The sequence below is a fragment of the Penicillium cataractarum genome (assembly GCF_028827025.1).
Source record: "Penicillium cataractarum strain IBT 29864 chromosome Unknown utg000002l, whole genome shotgun sequence".
Taxonomy (NCBI): Eukaryota; Fungi; Ascomycota; class Eurotiomycetes; order Eurotiales; family Aspergillaceae; genus Penicillium; species Penicillium cataractarum.
The window spans coordinates 3,793,372-3,809,954 of record NW_026622738.1 but is presented as its reverse complement, the minus strand read 5'-3'; the positions used below and the strand labels follow the sequence as shown (position 1 = coordinate 3,809,954).

Sequence of the window (16,583 nt, the reverse complement as noted above, 5' to 3'; positions counted from 1 at the left end):
TAGCGAAGGGTATATTATATATAATCACTAAATCCTTATAGTAACTAGCGAATTATAGGATAATAAATAGCTTAAAAAAATTCGAAATAGTACTAAAACTAATAAGTCGATCTAGAAGATTCTAAGTAATAATATAGCTCTAGTAAAAGATAGTCTAGTCCTTATTTATAGCTTAGTATATATTCCCGGGAACCTCTAAACTAAGATTATCTAATTATATTATAACGAATCTACCTAAGGATACCTTAATATTAAGAAAACTATCGAAAAAATTATACGGAATTACTATATCCTAGTACTCTATAGAAAAGTTAGAAAATATATTTAGTAATACGATTTATACTAATAGAATAAATTATCGCGGTATATATTATATAGAGAACTAGAATTAGCGGAAATACTAAAGCGACTATAAGAATAGATTACTATAGACTTTATTATAAAACTACCTATTTCGGAAGGAAGTAATATAATTATAGTAGTCGTTAACTAACTAGCTAAATATATATACGTAATATTAATAACAGAAACTATTAACGTACGATAAATAGCTAGCCTATTACTTAGATATATATTTACTAATTATAGAATACCGAGTAGGATTACCTTAGATAGAGATAGGTTATTTATATCTAATATATAGTAGTTATTAGCGGACTAACTTAGTATTAAGTATAGACTCTCTACTGCGTACTATCCGTAAACTAACGGATAAATAGGATAAGTTAACTAAATACTAGAATAATATCTACGATACTACGTAAACTTCTAGTAAGATAACTAGATAGGATTACTATTAATAATATAGTTTATATATAATAATATAATATACGTAATTATAAAAGAGATATCTTTCTTCGTAAATTATAGGTTTAATCCTACTATTATTAGAGAACCGATCAGAAAATAACTACTTATAGAGTTATCCTAACTACTAGCGACTAGGTTAGAGTAGCTATATCTATAGCTATTATAAGATATTAAGTTTTTAAACCTATATATAAAATTCTATTACGACTAATCGCGCTAGAAAGCGCTAGACTTTTAAAGGGGAGAGAAAGTTTACCTTTTATAATATAATATTCGTACTAGATAATCTAGCGTAAAGCTCAACTATCTTAAATTAGGACTATTTAAAATTATAGAAAAAATAGGACCGCTTAATTATCGATTAGAGCTACCTAATAGTATACGACGTATCTATATAACCTTTTATATCTTATTATTAGAAAAAGTACCTAAAAACGCTAAAATCGCTACTAATATAGAAATAAAAGAAGAAACGGAAAACGAATACGAGATTAAATAAATCCTAGATACTAATAAAATTAGTAGAAAACCTTATTATCTTATAAAATAGAAGAGATATAATACCTTAGAAAATATATAGGAACCTATTAAGAACCTAATAGGCTACTACTAGCTAGTTCGGTAGTTCTACTAACGTTACCTATAGAGAGACCTAGGTTACCCTAGAAGAATAGCGATATTATATTTATCTTTAATATCTAGGTTAGAGTAGGATTCTCTAATATAGCGGTAAAAGCGTGAGTATCCTTAGTATTAGCGAGACGATCTAGCTCCGTAAGATCCTTAGTACTAAGGAGATCCTCCTTATCTAACTAAGCTATTATATCTAAATCGTGATTTAATATCCGACTACTTCGATCTTTTAAGAATTATTATTATTTTTATAAATAGAGAACCTTTACTATCGTTTTGTTTATTTTTATCGAATATTCTAGCTACTACTTCTAGGCCTTCTCGAGGTTAGTAGCTACTTTCTTTTTATCGTATAGTATAGTATCCTACTTAGTATCGCTATAGAGCTTTCGTTCGTATTTACGACTACGATAAGTATACTTAGTATAGTTTCGGTTCTTAGATACTATTATATAATTAATATAATAAGAGGAATAATAATTATACGGAAAGTTAACGATAGAACTATATTAAAGAATAGAATTATATTAACGTAACCTATTTTATTTAGGACGAGGATCATGGCACGAAACCTGGTATGCTACTAGTCCTAACTAGGTATCCTTCCCGCATCACCCAAAATGATACATTCGATAGCTATGTAATACTTGCTAAGCCCTTATATATGTATTTCCCTATACATAAGCGCTTCTCGTATAATCGGCGTCTATGGTCGCCGACGACATTCGATTATTTACGAGAAGCGCTTATGTATAGGGAAATACATATATAAGGGCTTAGCAAGTATTACATAGCTATCGAATGTATCATTTTGGGTGATGCGGGAAGGATACCTAGTTAGGACTAGTAGCATACCAGGTTTCGTGCCATGATCCTCATCCTTTATTTATAAGTTTTATTATTAATAGGTATATTATAAGGGGGATATAGCCGATAGGGAAAATTAGAAAAAGAAGAAAAATATATACTTACCTAAGGGGGGGACTAATATTTAAATCCTTTAAGGATAAAGAATAAGGAAGGAGGGGATAATATTACGAACCTTAAGAGGCGTAGGGGCCGTAGTTATTTAAGGATACCGGAGAGCTAATTATCCTATAGACGCTAGGGATTAGCGTTATTACGTACGTTTCGGTATACTTAGGCGAGCCTTAATAGGGCCCTAAGGTAGATACTCTAGGCGAAAGCTAGAAATAGCCTACGATTAACTATTATAATTAATACCTACTTACTCTATTTTATGGTTAGCGCGACGTAGGAAACGGCCGCTATTTTACTAGTACCTAGATTATATCCTAAATATAAGGACCTAGTAAAACCGTACGTAACGCTAAGGATATACTCCCTAGGAGTAGGAAGAGCTAGATATATAAGGATACTTATTTTAGTATTATATATTTAGTTCTTCGCGATTAATTATTTAAGTTACTTAGTTACTACCTTTAGTACTTTATACTTTATAGTTTACCTTTAAGATAACCTAACCTATAAGTAGGGGATTCGCTTAGTAATAATACTTAGTGATTAACTTACTTAGCGCGTACTTCTAGCACGTTCTATAAGATACTTAATAGGACCCGAACCTAACGTAAGGCTTTATATAGTAACGGTATAGTTATGAGATACTCTTAGAATCCGTAGTTAGAACTAGGTAAGTATAACCCGTGGAGGTTCTAACTCATAGTGACTAGTTAGCTACGCGTAATATAAGTCCGATAATAGGTATAGGTTATAGCTTTTCTACGTCTTAGATCTTATATTTCCGTTAGTAACGTAGGCTTATAAAGTTTCCTACTATCCCTAAGTTAATTATTACTTTAGTTAGTTAGAGTACGATATTAGTAATAATTTTTAGGTATAAGCCCTACGCTATAGCTATAAGGTATTATCCGTTCGTATTTATCCTCCGGTTTCTATACTAGCGTCCTATATATTCTAGTTTCTAATTAGGTTTCTTTTCCTATTATAGTAGTTTTAGTTCTAGGCTTCTTTCGACTTTTCTTACTACGTATACTATATATAGTGATGGGTCATAAGTTTTAACACCCCTAGCCCCACATTACCTAGACCGCCTAGTTCTAATCCTACCGCCTGCCTTATACGCGTATGTAGAAACCACGCTAAATCAACGCGTGAGGAGACTTCTCGCTAGAATTCACACATAGGTAGATTTCTACATATTATACTATCTTCTTCTACCTTCTCTACCTTCTATCTCTGCGAATTCTACGATATGGGCCTATCAAAAGAGCTTACACCAACATTACGCGCTCGTATATGCGAATTACATGATATCGGCTGGGGTTATAAGCGTATTCATAACCGCTACCCCTAGATACACGTCTCAACAATACGTTATACTATCAAAAAAGAGCTAGAAAGGGCAGATGGTGTTTCAAAGCCACGCTCAGGTCGCCCACGAAAGCTTACGGAGGCTAATAAGACCCGAATTCTTGAGGTTATTACCGAAAATCCTCGTGTTACCCAGGAAGATCTCCTTACTGAGGTTAATCATAGGGTGAAATATCGCTCAATTCGACGACTACTTAACGCTGAAAACATGCGTAAATAGCGCTGTAGCTAGCGGCCTTATCTCGAAGAGATTCACGCAGTGAAACGCCTTCAGTGGGCTCTTAAATATCGCTCATTTACACCGGCTAATTAGGCCCGGGTTTACTGGTCTGATGAATGTACCGTTAAACGAGGTATTAGTATACGCCGTGAATAGACCTTTATACGCCCGCGAGATCAAGCAAAAGAAGGTCAATATCAGGGTTTACCGCAGCGCGGTAAGTAGGTTAAACAGATATTTTGGGCTGCTTTCTCGGCTACTCGGCGTACTAGTTTAATACCCCTTTTCGGAGATCCTGAATCCGAGAGAGGGGGTATTAATAGATTCGTGATTGAGGAGCTATACCGTCGGGTCTTAACTACGCTTCTACCTACCGAAGATGGGATTTTTATGTATAATAATACACCTACATATACTGCGTATATTGTACGCGATACGTTAGAAGAGATAGAGATTAAGGTAATGGTTTAGCTACCCCATTCACCTAATCTTAATCTAATTAAGAACCTATAGGCCCTTCTAAAAGCAGAGATCTATAAAATTCGACCTAATCTTATACATATAAAGAATAATAATGAGACTAAGCGGATTTTAGTAGAAACTGCGCAGGTTACCTAGCAAAATATCGATATGAGGCATCTGGAACACCTCTCTGAGACTATGCCTAATAGGGTAGAAGCAATTATTAAATCAGAAGGGTAGTACACGCCTTACTAGGCAGATTCTATATATATTTAGTGGTAAATATGCAATTTATGGAATTCTAGCGGAGGTTTTGCGACCGGCAGTATATTATATAATTAAGTATGAGTGGGTCCTAGGTGTTAAAACTTATGACCCATGACTGTATCCGTCGTCGTAGTATACTAAGATAGTTCTTAGACTATACTCTAGGTACTGTATATATCCTTTATATATATAACGCTACTTATTATATAGATATTATCCTATAGTTAGTCGTCTATTAATAACGTCCCGAACCTTATTAAGTACTTCGATAAGTATAGCTAGCGATTTAATCGGTAGGTTACTATCCGTAATAATTTCTCGGATCTATTACTCTACTTCTTATTATCTATTTTTATAGGGTTCTTCGTAAGGCTATTTAGTAGTATCTATTCCTAGGAGCGGAGATAGAGTCTCTAGGATCTCTAGGGTTCCTAGTATCTCGATTAGTATCTTTAGGATCCCTATACCCTACTCCTAGGAATCGTCGGATAGTTCCTAGGAGTTAGTAGTATTCTAGGGACTATACTAGGTCTACCCTTAACTCTTAATATTTTCCTAGTTAATTTTAGGAAATTCCGTCGCGTACTCTACGCTATCTAGGCCGCGGTATTCGTTATCGTCTTCGAAGGTATCCGTGGTTTTTCCCTTCGATCATTACCGTAGCTTACCGATTTATTCCGGGCTTAGAGTTATCTATTTAGCTAGTAGTTCGTTAATAGCGTCGGTAGGCTTATTCTTTTCCTTAGTAGTCCTTAGTTACTAGGGTCGGATCTCGCTATCCCGAGTCGCCCGTAACTATTATAGCTTTACGTTATTATATCTATTACGCTTACGCGCCTATAGCTTTACGTTATTACGCTTACTATTATACTTACGCGCCCGATATCCTACTTTTCTATATTTAAAGTATAAGTTATTATCCTTTCGCCGCTTTTCTTCTTTAGCTAGGAGTCTCGCTACGTTAAGCTCTATTAGCTATAGTCTATAGGGATCGCTATACTCCCTAGGTTATCGTCGATTTCCTCGCCTACCCTTATATAGTAGCGGTACTAGGATAGTATTATTCCTTAGTTATCTCCGTACCTATACTCTTATTATTAGAGCTTTCTTTCGTAGAGTCGGTTATCGTACTTAATCACGAGCTCGATTATTTTATAGAGCTCGTTAGGTCTATTAACTTATATAAGTTTATCTTTAATATCTTCCTTAAGTCCTTACTTAAAGAGCTAGATATAGGTATTATTATTAAAATTAAGATACGAAATAATCTACTAGAACTTAGCGGTATATACGCTAGCTAATCTAGTTTATCGTAGTTAATTAAGTCGTTATTCCGCGGTCCTAGCGGTATTAATATCGCCGAAGATCTACTTAAGCTTCTTCTTAAAGGTTATATAAGAGATAAAGATCGCTTTAGTAACGTTACCCTAGTCCTTCTACGGTTTATTATTAAATTCTCTAATAAAGGGTTTAAACTACTTAAAAGCTTATCCTCGGAAATAAGTAGAAGCGTAAATAATCTTATCGGCTTCCTTAGTATACCTAATAAGACGAAGCTATATATCTATCTAAGTTAAGAAGGAAAGAAGCTTAGTTCGTTCGCTATAGTAGAACTTAGGCTTAGGTAGTTTAATAGTAGTAGGGCGCTAGTTACTTTACGCCTATACTAGTTATTCCTATAACTAGGATATTATATCTATAAGTTATATATTAGTTAGTAGTATAGGATTTAACCTACTTAAAACGTTACTTACGGTACTATCGTTACCTACTATAATAACTTTGCTTTATAGTTTAAAGATAGGGCGATTAATATATTACGCGTAGCTAACTAGTCACTACGGGTTAGAATATCTACGGGTATACTAACCTAGTTCTAACTACGGATTCTAAGAGTATCTCGTAACTATACCGTTACTATATAAAGCCTTACGTCGGGTTCGGGTCCTATTAAGTATCTTATAGAACGTACTAGAAGTACGCGCTAAGTAAGTTAATTACTAAGTATTACTACGGAGTAAATCCCCTACTTATAGGTTAGGTTATCTTAAAGGTAAACTATAAAGTGTAAAGTACTTAAGGTAGTAACTAAGTAATAATATAAGAAAGGTACTATCCTAATAACTTAAATAATTAATCGCGAAGAACTAAATATATAATACGAAACGAGTGTCCTTATATATCTAGCCCTTTCGTGGAGTAGATAATCCCTAGGGAGTATATCCTACTCCTTAGAGTATATTAACTCCCTAGAGTATATCCTACCCCTATAGATAGATCTACTCCCCTAGATTACGTGTATACTTTTCCTGTATCCTAGTATTTAGGATAGAAACTAGGTACTAGTAAAAATAGCGGCCGTTTCCTATGTCGCGCTAACCGTTAAATAGTGTAAGCGGATATTAATTATAACGGTTAGCCGTAGGCCGTTTCTAGCTCCCGCTTAGAGTGTCTACCTTAGGGCCCTATTAGGGCTCGCCTAAGTATACCGAAACGTACGTAATAACGCTAATCCCTAGCTTCTGTAGGATAATTAGCTCTCCGGTATCCTTAAATAACTACGGCTCCCGCGCCTCTTAAGGTCCGTAACAATAGGGCGTAGTAGTAGAAGAAGTGCTAAGGATTTCTGTCCTTGATTAATAAAGATATCAAACTTAATTCAATTTAGCTAGGAAATAGGGCAGTATTCATATTATAGAAACATAGCAAAAGATCACATAAAATAGTAAGAAAGTGGAGTGTTGAATAGTCTCCTACCTAGGTAGGCAATTCAATACGAGTATGTAATTCAATGTAAGATCGTTAAAGATCAATCTGATAGATCTTATAGATATAGAAGCGATAAGGGGTAGTAGGTCTTCCGTTATATAACCCTATAATATCTATATATTAACAAGAACTCTAGTAAACTTATCTAATTTATCAGTATTTAGATTATATACGACCGATAGCGACGAAAGACCTAGCTAAACTAATTAGTCTATATTAAAAAGATTACTACTAAATTTAATCTTCTAGGTAGGAAACTACCTAATATACTACTAATTAGTAATTAATATCTTAATCTAATTACTAGTTAAATTAACTAATTAACTATTAAACTATACTAGTAGAAGTATAGTTTAACCCTTTTCCCTACTATATAAACTAGACTAGATATTACTTTTATTAATTAGCTACTAGCTAAATCTCTTATATACTATAATAAAAAGTATCTAGCTATTATTAACTACTTAATCTCCTACTTATATAGGATAAAAGACCTAGCTATCTACTTTAGTAATAGCTAATTAGATAGCTAGATCTTTACTACTTTATCTAATATAAGCTTTACCGATAATCTTAATAAGAAGTTATTAGAAGGTTTTATCTTCTCTCTATTTAGTAGTCTAATTAAGTAGAAATCTCGTAAGTAAAAGATAATAACTATATTAACTACCGAAGCCAAATTACTAGCTATATTATATATAGCTAAATAGCTATACTAGGTTAAACGCCTCTTTTTATTTATCGAATTCGATACCGACTAACTAGAGATATTAAATTACGATAATAAGTAAACCGTTAATCTATTAAATCGTGAGAAATTAGTATTTTAGACTAAACTTTATTATATAGATATTAACTACCTATAGATTCGTTAAGAGATATAAGTAAAGCGCCTATTAGTCTAATAGGTTAAAACTACCGATATACCTACTAATAGTCTTACTAAGTATCTACCTAGATAGAAGTATAAAGATTTTATTAGATCACTAGGTATAGAGATACTATCTCTTATCTAGTTATTCTCTTTTCTCTTATTTAGTTCTTACTTTACTCTTATTCTACTCTTATATCGAGAACTAAGGGGATATATTAATATATAGATATTATAGGGTTATATAACTAAAGACCTACTTATATAACCTCTCTCTATATCTAGATCTTCTCTATAAGATTTATTAGATTAATCCTTAACGATCTTATATTAAATTATATACTTATATTAAATTAGCTACCTAGGTAGGAAACTATTTAATACCCTACTTTCTTACTATTTTATATAATCTTTTATTATATTTCCTATAATATAAATACCACCCTATTTCCTAGCTAAATTAAATTAAGTTTATTATCCCTTTTAATCTCTCTTCTAGATCGGTAGTACTCTTCTATAATTATAGTACTTCTCCTTCTTAGAAGTATACACGACCGATAGACTTATAACCGTGTAATTAGATACTATATTAAGTATTTACTAATCCTTATATATACTATAGTCTTATATATATAACCATGACTTTATGGTTACCGCCTAAAGTCCGATAAGAAGTAAAGCGAGAGTGAGAGTAAAGTAAGAGAAGATTAATTAAATAGTTAGAGTAGAGGCGTCGGGCTTATAACTATCAGACTTTAGGCAGTGACCATAAAGTTATGGTAATATATATAAGAAGATAGTATATACGTATAATTAGTAGGACTCAATATAGTGTCTAGTTACACTAGTATAAGTATATCGGTCGTGCGTACTTATAAGAAGAAGCACCACGATTGTGGAAGAGTATCGCTGATTAAGAAGAGAGATTAAAGGGGATGATAAACTTGATTCAATATAACTAGAAAACAGGGCAGTATTTATATCTTAGGAAACATAATAAAAGATCACATGAAATATCAGGAATATCAGAAGTAACCATGGAGTGTTATATAGTCTCCTGCCTAGGTAGGCAATTATAAGCGAGATCGTTGAGGATCAATCTGGTAGATCTTATAGAGGAAGATCTATATGCAGAGAGGGGTTATATGAGTGGGTCCTTCGTCATATGACCCCACAACATCCACATGTTGACACTATCTCTTATGTTATCTCCTTTTATTCTATATACTACTATTCGTCCTCAATACTACCTTAAGCTCTCCTTTATCGCGCGGTGCTTCTTCTTCTATAGTATCGTGCGACTATATCGGCCGATCCTCGGGTAATAACGGCTATCTGCTATCGACCTTTCCTTAGTCTAATCTGCTAGTAGATCTTACTAACACTGTTAAAATTACAGATATTACCTAAGGAAAAGTCCGGAGATAAAAGAGCTTACTGGTATACGCTCCCGTGGGCCGTGTTTCTTAAGCTTTCTTATTCAGAGTCATTTAGGCTTATAACCTGTAAGTAGGCATAAGCGGAAGGGACAGAATAGTGAGGAACAAAGCTGGTGAGTTAAATAGTAGCAGTAGATACTATCGAAGGATTATTATTATACATAGTTATAGAATCAACCTTGTAGGGATATCTGGCCCTATTTAGGCTCCTCATCGTATATACCCTTAGGCTAGTAATCTGGCTAGATCACTAATTAATGTCGTGGTAAGTACGTAGCTAATTATTTTAGCTATTACTACTCGCTGGCTTTGAGGGATTTAAACATGGTTGTTATTGAACCATATAAGGGGAGATCGCTGTTACTAACCTCGTATCTTCTTCTAGCACTAATGATCTACCTTATTTATAAATATTCTATGATCTTAGACTATATGTCTAGATCAAAAATTGACCTCACTACATATAACGAACTTAGCAGGGGTATAGAGCAGTAATTTCTAGAAAATAATAGTTCTCAAATATTATTATTAGTTCACTCGAGCGCTGTTTGGTAAGTTGACATTAATAATTGACTATGGAGTATATAATAAGGGAAGGTAGCTATATCACGAATTAATCCTGTAGGTCATCGAGGATGTATAGGCATACACTAGTCGGCGGCTCTATATTCCGATCCTGTAGTTTAGAGTATAGCCTGCAAGGATACGCTCTCTCATTCCTGAATGACCCCATCCTAGTTCTTATTTGGTCATTCATAAAACATTCTTCATTCTACACGTAACACACCAGGCCCTATTGGCCTCCTCCCACCTATACCCATCCTTACATTCTTTCCGAGCCACCTTCCATACTCCATACCAATACCCTGTGAAGTGTTTCAAGTCGTGATGGATTAAGGTTAGGTGGGGCCGGGGATTAGTAACCCCCGCATTCTCGCCCCGGAGGGTATGAGGTCACGAGTCACGCGCAACAGGGTATTAACCTGACACGCCTCTGGCTCACTCTCTCCAAGCTTCTCACTCCTCCCCTTTACCATTATCTCTTCTTCCTACCCTGATTTACTCTAAACCCAGCAGTAAGACCACGATCCTGACCACCTCGATCTCTACTGATAGCACAGTGACTCGTTCCCACAAACTCAATGATCGCGACCACCCTCTCGATGGCATGATGCCCCCCCGTGAAAACCTTCCTCGCTATTTTGCCAAGTCTGGTCCAACCGACGCGGATCCCCGCAAGACAAAGAAGGATGGAGGCGGCAAGGGCAATTGGTGAGAATCGATCCTCAACTTGCAACTCCGTTACTTTGCTAATCTAGATGGCCTACATGTAGGGGTCGCTCCGGAGATGAAGTGCAGGATTATGGTTATACCATGAACAATGCTCGGCGTCGTTCCAACAGCAGCACGCAAGGACTGGCTGACTTCAGAACTAAATTTGAGACGGTCGAACCGGAGCCGGTCTTCGAGGAGCAGCTCCACGGGCCTGCCGACGTGACCACAGCCGATGAAAGTGCCGTGACTAAGGTTGAGAGTACCAGTAGCAGCAATGATAGTGAGAATGACCAGGCAGCGATGAAGTATTGAAGGATTTGACATTAGGTACGAACCGGGTGCTGCAATGATCCAGCTTCAGATGTGTTACCGCCTCGAGAAATATGAAACCGATACTTGACCAATATGGCTATTATTCCACCCGTAATCTTTATTAAATAAAGAATTCCGGTATTCCGTAGGGCTTACTGGCTAGGAGACTACTTCCCCGGAAGGAGCTGCTACATAGAACAAAATAAACGACCGACCAATCCTTTTGTTCCCCAAAAACCCCAAGAGACTTCGGCCGGTTATCATTGTCTCAATCATCTGACGCCGTCTAGTGTTGCCAGCTAGAGTTAACATGTACGAAAGTTCACATATACGAAGTTTGCATGGACAATGAACACAATAATATTGCTCCCCCCTCCACCTTCCCAAAAGAATGGATGCATAATGCACATCCACCGAGATAGTGACCAACTCCAGTTATTTGATCCGTATTACAAGTCATTCATTGCTGCAAAATATCGGAATAGCGACCCGTGTAGCACAAGCTAAACTCAAACCCACGTCAACCGTGCCTTGGAGTCCGTGGACGGGGAGGATTGGGCCTTTGCACCGTTGCCATCTGCCATCGCATCCGATGCCGATTCAGTCTTGACGGAGGCAACGAGATTGTGAAACCAAAAGTCAAGTTTGCCAGTTTCGATGAACTGACGTAGCATATCGTCTTCCCGCTTTAAGTCAGCAGTCACCCGCGCCTGTTGCTCGGGACGAAAGCGTGATACGAGAATTTCGGATTCAGAATCAGCCATCAGCGCCTCTGTCGGAGCAAGAGGCACGACCAGAGACTTGAGACTGGGTCTGCAAGTGGCTAAAGAAGATCATTAGAATAGGGCAAAAGTGATCGTGTTTAGAAAGAAAACTCACCAGAGAGACAGAGAGACAGTGTACGATATAGAGCAGTGTCGCGTGTAGACTCGTCCGACGTTCCATTGGAACCCTCGGCGGCCTTTCCCCGAGCTTCCCAGTCATCCTTGATTAAGCAACGTCGCCAGATTAACTTTCGCAATGCTGACATGTATGATGTATCCCGCTCGCCGTAGCGACTGTGATCAAGGACTCGAAGGGCTAGGAAAAATTCCCGCCCCCCAAAATCACTTTCAATGTCATCATTGTGGTGCAACGGACCCATGAGCGTGAGTAGATCTATCAAAGCATCAACACCGACAACGTGTCTGTTGAACAGGGTGAAAAGCGCATCATCCAAAATTTTGTAGAGTGAGGGACGATCTGCCGCGAGATGTCCACCAAAATAGCCCAGTGCGAGGTCAGCTGCAGCCCTCCGATCGATCGCATCCTCACAGAATGACTTCACATAGTTATGAAGAGAGTCCTGAATTTCATCGACCTCATTGCAATCATCCAGCCGTTTGATATCCTTCTGTAAGGATGAGGGACGGTCTCGCAGTTGCTTTTTCTCGCTCGAGGCTAGATTGCTCAGTTTTGCCAACGATAATTGTACTCGATGACTCCATAGTTCTTCTTCACCACCAAGCGCCAAACCTTCCAGACACACAGCAGCAGTTTCATAGTCCTCCTCGCCTGTCACGTCGTTGATCCAGCTCAATTTGGAATAGGTAGGTGTTTTCCGGAGGAACCGAGTAACGGACGTTTGATACTTGCGCATGGAGAGCAAGGCGCCGGGATGGCCCATTGAAATCTGGCGTGAGAAGTATGCATCCGCCCAAGGCTCGCCGAATCTATCAAAATATTGAGAAACTCGATGCGCGACATCAGCTTCGCTTGCGGCCATGACAGGAGCATCCACCAAGGGTTCTGGGCCTGCCTGGGTTTTCACTTGGTCCTGGAGTTCAATGATGAGTTCGACGAGGGCCCCCATGTCTCGGAAGCGCTCCGCTAGGCTCAAAGCATCACGAAGATGGCCGATGCCCGCTAACTTGAATAGTTGCCATTTGCGTTCCTTCACGTGAGCCTGTTCAATCGCAGCACATTCGTCTGCTAGCTTGGAATCGCCTTGTGCACTCAACCAGCGTGTTCGTTCACGGTGCATCTGGCCGAGGACTCGGAGATGGCGGGCACTGTTTTCGGCAATCTTCTTCAAGACCTGACCATCGGGGGCGTCTGCACTAGAGGTCTTTTGTTGGATCCATGCCCGACAACTGTCTAGCTCCCAGTCAAGTAAATGGCCCGCCTCGGTGTATCCGACCGCACGAGAGGTCCAAAACTCGGGAAGATTCTCGTACCCATCAGCTAGGACGCCATCTTCCACGAAGTCACTGCCCAATCCGTACACGGATGCGTGCTCGTCACGATACCGATAAGCTGTTTCGATGATAGCTAGGAAGAGCTCGCTTGCCTCTAAAATCTGCTCGGACAGCTTCCGTGCCTGCTTTGAAGAATTTCCCCTCCGAGGTTTGATGGCGTTCTTGATCCAGGGAATCACATGTTCCATGTGATGCGTGTCCTTCATGAACCACAGACGCACTGAATCAGCGTCCCCATGCGAGGGGTCAGGGAGCGTCTTGAATTTGTCGTTCATAGATTCGATGACATGGCCAAGGAAGGCGTCCTCGCCTTTGCTTCTGCGTGCCTCTTCTAGCTTCCACATAGCTCGTTGCGCAGCGAGTTTTTCTGCTCCCCACAGCAGTTCCCACCTTGCTGGGCGGCTGAGCGGGTTTCCTTTGCGCAACAACAACGCCGCAAGATCCCCGAGGGCTTTAGCCCTCAGCCTCAGGCTCTGGTCTATGGATATGGCAGAGGTAGGAACGAAGCGGGAATCCGATCGAAGAAGCTCCCTACAGATTTCCAAAGACGCTTGCTCGATTTCAGTCGCCGGAAAATCGAGGTCACTATCCCCGAGCAAGTTCAAGGGATTCTGTGCCATGGTCCCGAAGAAAATTGCCTGCTCGAGCTTGTGTTTCGCAGTGACTTGGCCCTCATCCGCATCAAGCGCCGACGGGAACTGAGGAACCACATTCACTCGTACGACGCCAAAATTTCGAACCATCATCACGCATGATGTGCCGCTCTCATCATCAAATTGGCCCTCTGAGCTATATCCCAGAATTTCATAGTCTTTGCCTGACCTAAGATGGATGATATCCTGGAAAGGCAGAGGCATTCTGTGAGAGTCCAGAAGTAGTTGGGACGTTGGGGTCTCCTCGATGCTTGTAAGAGACAGTACGACAAGAGATTGCCCAATAAGGACAAACGCAGTAGTCTCCCCCTTTGGAACCAGTATTTTGGGCTTCAAGTCGCTCCGCACGGCGGAGATGGTATGGATATCCACCGCATGAGTAGAAAGGATACGTGCGCCAGTTCCAGATAAGAGGACCTGGACGACGAATAGTGTTTTGGACTCCAGCAGCTGTGGGGTGCTGACAATCATAAAAAGCCGCCAGGACTCCTCAGATACTTGGGAGTCATCTTCATCTGGAGATTGCTGTTCCGAGAATGCGAAATCCAGAATTTTCAGGTCCGCCTCCCCAACTGGCTTGATGGAGTCATGAAGAATGGATGCGGCAATGTCCCCTCTGACATCGAACTTTTTCTTCAGCGCATTTCCGTGATTCCAATGTGTATCCCATATTTCCACCTGACCAGCGGAAGTGGCAACTATCACATCTCGCTGACCTCGCTGGCGTGATCCACCTGCTTGAACTGCAGTAACTTCTTTCCTCCAAGAACCGCCACCCAGAACACTTTTGATTCCACCAAGGAATCCTCCGGCCCCACCGCTGATCGACGTGCTAAGGAAATTCACCAGTACGGAGGGCTTTCCTTGAGGATTTCTTAGAGTGACATGTGCCACTCGCCCGGAGGAAAAGACGATGATGGTCCCCGAGGGCTCACAATTCATGATCTCCGTGGCGTATTCGCCGGAAAGGAGACCGGGCGTCGATCCTTGAATTCCATTCTGTTTTTGCCGGGACAGTCCTAGTGATGCTGCGCTCGAAACCGTCTCCCAGTAAATGATTTTTCCTGTGGAAGGGATGATAATGAGAAGGCCAGGATGTCCCCCTGTGGCAGTGGACAGCAGGACGCCGAGCGGAACTGCACCATGTGTATCCCTACATGTCTCGGGAATCGAGACCGTGAACGTTTCCGAGGCTGAAGGAGTCGACGTAGTCACGGAATATGGCCATATGATTGCGTGTGAAGGTGTCAAGGCGAGTGCGTACTGATGACTCGGTGCGAAAAAACATCTGAGGGAGTCTGTTTTCTCTAAGCGTTAATGATCTATGGCCACTAGGAACTAAGCTATAAAAAGGCGAGTAGCATACCTGAAAGTGATCCTCGAATTTGATCCGGTAAAGCGGGAAGTTGATCGACGGTGTAGTAATCAGTGCTTGACTGTGTCCGGGAGACGTTAGCAAAACGGAGGTTTGCACACCCCAATCTTACCTCAACGGCAAGATTGCATAGAAGGAAATCTTAATATACGCACCAGTACGACCGTCCCTTCAGCATCGGCACTAGGCCGTTCAGCCTGCTTTGCGCTCCGAATTGGAAGATGCGACTCAGGACCAATTGCGGTGGTAACCACCTCGTGATCAGAGGGCGGAACAGAGATAGACGGCTCTGCGACTTCGCGCTGGTCCTGGTTCAAGCTCGTGGCTTGAGAGTCGCCAGCTTGGCGCAGCACTGAGCGCTGTCTTTTCGCCTTTGGCGGCTTGACGGATTCATCGGAGCTAGTCCTCTGGCGTCTGCGAGGGTTGCGCGATGCGGCTGCTGTTTTGGGGACGAACATTTTTTGGAGGCAACGAGCGGGAGACGAGTAGTGAGAAAGGATAATTGTTTGACCTCGCAATGTTGGCCAAGGCCAAGAGAGAGGTCAAGGGAACTAGGCTCCCACGAGTAAGAGGGCCGGGGAGTGGATGATTCAAGAAGCCAACCTTGCGTAGGCAAGCTCGCAACCTTCTGGGAGTGTTTGGGCCGGGCGGTGAGACAAGCAGATTGAAGAACGGACGCGAGACGCGGAGATACCAAATCACGTGATGGCAAGCCTCCGAGCTATGCTGTTTACTAACCAAACATCGTCGCCAGGTACAAAGGATCTACATAACACATATCATACTGAGATTTGAGGGATATACGCTTGCAATGTAGCGGTCAGATTATCAACACTAAAAGTTCATTAAAGATATTCGTTGCTACTATATAAATTATTATATTAACTCGTACCGTTAGGTAGGTGGAC

General features: G+C 40.0%; 2 protein-coding genes across 2 annotated transcripts; one reads left to right on the top strand and one right to left on the bottom strand.

Moving 5' to 3' along the window:
• Positions 1-10,838: 10,838 nt before the first annotated feature.
• Positions 10,839-11,410, top strand: N7496_003450 (uncharacterized protein; the record flags this gene model as incomplete). The annotated part of the gene is made up of 2 exons (XM_056696381.1): positions 10,839-11,095; positions 11,158-11,410. Coding segments are annotated over 2 exons (510 nt in total), but the record flags the coding sequence as incomplete, so codon positions are not given.
• Positions 11,411-11,919: 509 nt separating this feature from the next.
• N7496_003449 (putative nuclear pore complex subunit Nup133) lies at positions 11,920-16,133 on the bottom strand (the record flags this gene model as incomplete). Its single annotated transcript, XM_056696380.1, has 4 exons — positions 11,920-12,233; positions 12,290-15,607; positions 15,667-15,736; positions 15,831-16,133. The coding sequence occupies 4 exons, from the start codon at positions 16,131-16,133 to the stop codon at positions 11,920-11,922; spliced, it is 4,005 nt and encodes a 1,334-aa protein (XP_056558592.1).
• Positions 16,134-16,583: the final 450 nt, after the last annotated feature.